Source organism: Octodon degus, unplaced genomic scaffold (genome assembly GCF_000260255.1).
Source record: "Octodon degus isolate 3935 unplaced genomic scaffold, OctDeg1.0 scaffold00268, whole genome shotgun sequence".
NCBI lineage: Eukaryota > Metazoa > Chordata > Mammalia > Rodentia > Octodontidae > Octodon > Octodon degus.
The window spans coordinates 1,548,381-1,552,238 of record NW_004524844.1 but is presented as its reverse complement, the minus strand read 5'-3'; the positions used below and the strand labels follow the sequence as shown (position 1 = coordinate 1,552,238).

At 53.1% G+C, this 3,858-nt stretch overlaps 1 protein-coding gene across 1 annotated transcript in view; it reads left to right on the top strand.

Moving 5' to 3' along the window:
• The window catches only part of Trpm4 (transient receptor potential cation channel subfamily M member 4), a 41,758-nt gene that overhangs the window by 14,022 nt on the left and 23,878 nt on the right, over positions 1 to 3,858 (top strand). Inside the window, exons 7-9 of the mRNA XM_023706684.1 lie at positions 393 to 454; positions 568 to 759; positions 874 to 973. Coding sequence (XP_023562452.1) covers positions 393 to 454; positions 568 to 759; positions 874 to 973 — 354 coding nt within the window. The remainder of the gene's footprint in view (positions 1 to 392; positions 455 to 567; positions 760 to 873; positions 974 to 3,858) is intronic.

Genomic DNA, 3,858 nt, shown 5'->3' with positions numbered 1-3,858 from the left:
CTGGGATTACAGGCTCCCGCCACCACGCCAAGTGTCAATCCCTGTCTGAGCATGCCCCAGGGTTGGGCCCGCATGGCACACTGGGGATCGAACCCCAGCTGCTGAGCTCTGCCTAAGCAGGTGATTTAATCTGTTGAGCTATCTGGCCGGCCCTTAGGTAATTTTTATTAAAGGAGGTTGTGCTGGGTATATAGCTCAGTGGAAAGGCAAAGTGTTCAGTTCTTAGTAACACACACGAACACACACAGACACACACACAGGTCCCATGATTCTCAAAGCACAGAATTAGGAAGAGGTCAACCTCTTGCCCCAGAGACTCCTGAGAAGTGTGGTCTTCCACAGACAGCAAAGGCTGATGGGTGGTAACCATGTTCCTGGCTCTCTTCCCTCAGGGACTGGAATTGACATCCCTGTCCTCCTCCTCCTGATCGATGGTGATGAGAGGATGCTGAAGGTACAGGGCAGGTGGAAGGAGCCTGTCTCTGGGCCCAGAGTCTTTCTTAGGGGAGGAGGGGGTAGAGGGTCAACGTCCTACCTTCTCCAACCTGCTGTCCCCTGCATTCTTAGCGGATAGAGGATGCCACACAGGTCCAGCTCCCCTGCCTCCTGGTAGCTGGCTCTGGGGGTGCTGCTGACTGCCTGGTGGAGACACTGGAAGACTCTCTGGCCACAGGAAGTGGAGGCACCAGGCGGGGTGAAGCCCGAGATCGGATCAGGCGTTTCTTCCCCAAAGGGGACCCCGAGGTCCTGCAGGCCCAGGTATGACTTGGGGGGGTCTCCTATGGATCCTGAGGTCTGGGGTTGGAGCCAGGGCTCCTGAGGAGCAATGGCTTGGGGGTGCTGGGCTGGGTGTGCAGGACTGTGTGTCTGCAGGTGGACAGGATCATGACCCGGAAGGAGTTGCTGACTGTCTACTCGTCGGAGGACGGCTCCGAGGAGTTCGAGACCATTGTCTTGAAGGCCCTCGTGAATGGTAACCCTTGGGCTCCCATGTGCTCCTCTCTCTCAGCTCGGCTGTCGCCCCTTTCCTGGCCTGGATGCTCTGTCACCCTTGTTCACCTGGGGCTATGTGCCTTCTCTCTCTGAGTTCTTCCCCTCTGTTGCGTTTCTCTGTTGGGTCCATCCATCCATCCTTTCATTTGTCAGTCCACCCATACAGCCATTGATCTTTTCATCTGTTCATCCTTCATTTTTCCATCTGTCCATTTGTCATCTTCTACCCATCCATCCATCCATCCATCCATCCATCCATCTACTCACCCACCCTTCCATCCATCCATCCTTCCATCCATCCATCATCCACCCATCTACCCACCCACTCACCTTTCATCCATCCACCCAACTATCCACCTACCCATCCATCCATCCATCCATCCATCCATCCATCCATCCATCCATCTTTCCACCTAACCATCTACCCACCCATTCTTCCTTTCTTACATCCCTCTATACTGTGCTACACTTTAGATGGGGAACTCTGCTATTTCACTAGGAACAGCATCATGGATGCCTGACAGAGGCTGAGAATGGGTTTTATTCATTCAACACAGAGCCATTTCTGATCACAAGGAGCAGATCCCACTAGGCATCGGTATCTCTGTCTTTGCGGGTGTGTGTATGTGCATGTGGCGGGGGTGATGGAACCCAGGGACTCACACATGCTGGGCAAGTGCTCTGCCACTGAGCCACACCAAGTCCTGTTAAGTAAAACTTCAGATAAAAGCTTGAGGAACAGTCACCATCAGTGGGAAGAAATTCCAGGGAGAAAGCGGTATTTATATTGGACTTTGGTGAGTGAGTAGAATCTGAGCATAGAGATGGAGGGGATTGGTGAGCAGGGTTACGGGGCTCCGGGGACCTGAGTGGGGAGGTTGTTTATGCTGACTTGACTAGACTTTCCTAGAAGCATACCCTGCACTGTAGCCCCAAGTTCCCCCAACTGGACCCACCATGTATTTTTTTTTTTTTTTTTTTGTACTGGGGATCAAACTTAGAACCTCAAATTTTCCAGGCAGGCACTCTTGCCACTGAGCTATCTCCCCAGCTCTGGACCCACAATGTTGGTGGGGTGCTAGAGAGCAGTGACTTTTGCTGAATTTGAACACCAGCTGGGCTCCTTCCTGACTATGTGACTTAAAGAAAGAGACTTTCCCTCTCTGAGCCTCAGCTTCTATCTGAGAAATGGAGACAGCACCTAGCAGGTACACTGTGGCCCACTGAGCCCCAGCGGCAGCTGGGGACCCCATGAGGGAGCTTTTGTGTGATTCTGTCTCCCTGGGGACATCTTCAAGTAGAAGGTGACAGCCAGGCAAATCTGTTTTGCTTTCCAGAAGGTTCTCCCAGTGGGACAAAAGCAGAGCAGCTTTGTAAACTCTGGTTCAAGGGGTGGGGCTGGAAGTCCTTGGAAACATGGCTTTGGGGGCAGCAGAGGAGGTTGGATGGGGTTCACGCCTTAGGCGCCTGGGGTGTGTGAGGCGCTGTGCAGAGCAGGGAACTTGTGCAGCAGGCCGTCGTCCTCCGCCTCTCCCTGTGCTGTCTTTTTTTTTTTTTTTTTTTTTGTGGTAATAGGGATGGAGCTCAGGACCTTGAGTTTGCCAGGCAAGCACTTATTCCACTGAGCTCTCTCCCCATGCACCATTTTAAAGATGAAGGAACAGATCTCAAAGGGAAAGGGACCTGCTTAAGGTCACCTCGCTGCAGAGAGGGGCCAGGCCTTGTATGACTGAGGATTCAGCCCCTAGCATGCCTGGGAGGAGTCAGAGGGTCACCTACAGGTGGGGCCAGTAGCATCGGGCAGCAAGGCTACCAGGGACTGTGGATACCAGGCTGGGGCTGGGACTAAGTCCTGGGAGGTGGGGATAGTGGGGGGACAAGAGTCAGCCCTGGGGGCTGGGGAGATGGCTCAGTGGAATAAGTACTTCCCTGGCAAGTGCAAGGGCCTGAGTTCAATCCCCGGTTCCGCCAAAAAAAAAAAAAAGAAAGAGTCAGCCCTGTGTGGAGACCCCTGGAAGTGGGAGGGGCAGACTGGGGTGGAAGGAGTCATATGAGGCCCTGCCCAAGGGAGGGGACAGCTATGACAGTGACAGTGTGTGTGTGTGTGAAGCTCAGCAGAAGGGAGGGCTGGAGACAGGGCTTTGGGCTACTGGGCTGTGGGACGGGGCAGGGAGGGACAGGGCTGGTTCCTGGGTATCTGGCTGGCTAATGGTAGACCTGGGGAAGACGGGCTTGGGCATACGTACTCAGAGCTTAGTATGGGACACAGAAGGCCCGGAACTCCTGGGGATGCCAGGTACTGATGAAGGGCTCTACTGCACGCTCTGAAACACTACTGTCTGGCCAGCTGTGCTGGCTCAGGCCTGATATTCCAGCTACTGGGGAGGCTGAGGCAGGATGATTATAAGTTGGAGGCCTGCCTGGGCGACTTAGTGAGACCCTGTGTCAAAATAAAGATTTCTAAGAATGGCTGGGGGTATAGCTCAGAGCTCCCTGGGTTTAGTCCCCAGTACTTCTATATGCCAAACTGCACCAAATCAGAACCAAATATTTCCTTTACTTCTCTTGAAACCATGAGGAAAGTAGGGAAGATTCACAGAATCACAGAAAACCCCACTCTGAACTGACCTCTAGGGAGATAGCTCAGTAGAATAAGCACTTGCCTGGCAAGTGCAAGGGCCTGAGTTCAATCCCTGGTTCTGCAAAAAAAGAAGAAGAAAAGAGAGAGAGAGAGAGAGAGAGAGAGAGAGAGAGAGAGAGAGAGAGAGAGAGAACACCAAGAAATTAATAAGGCCGGGGAGATGGCTCAGTAGAATAAGTGTTTCCCTGGCAAGCACAAGGGCCTGAGTTCAATCCCTGATACCG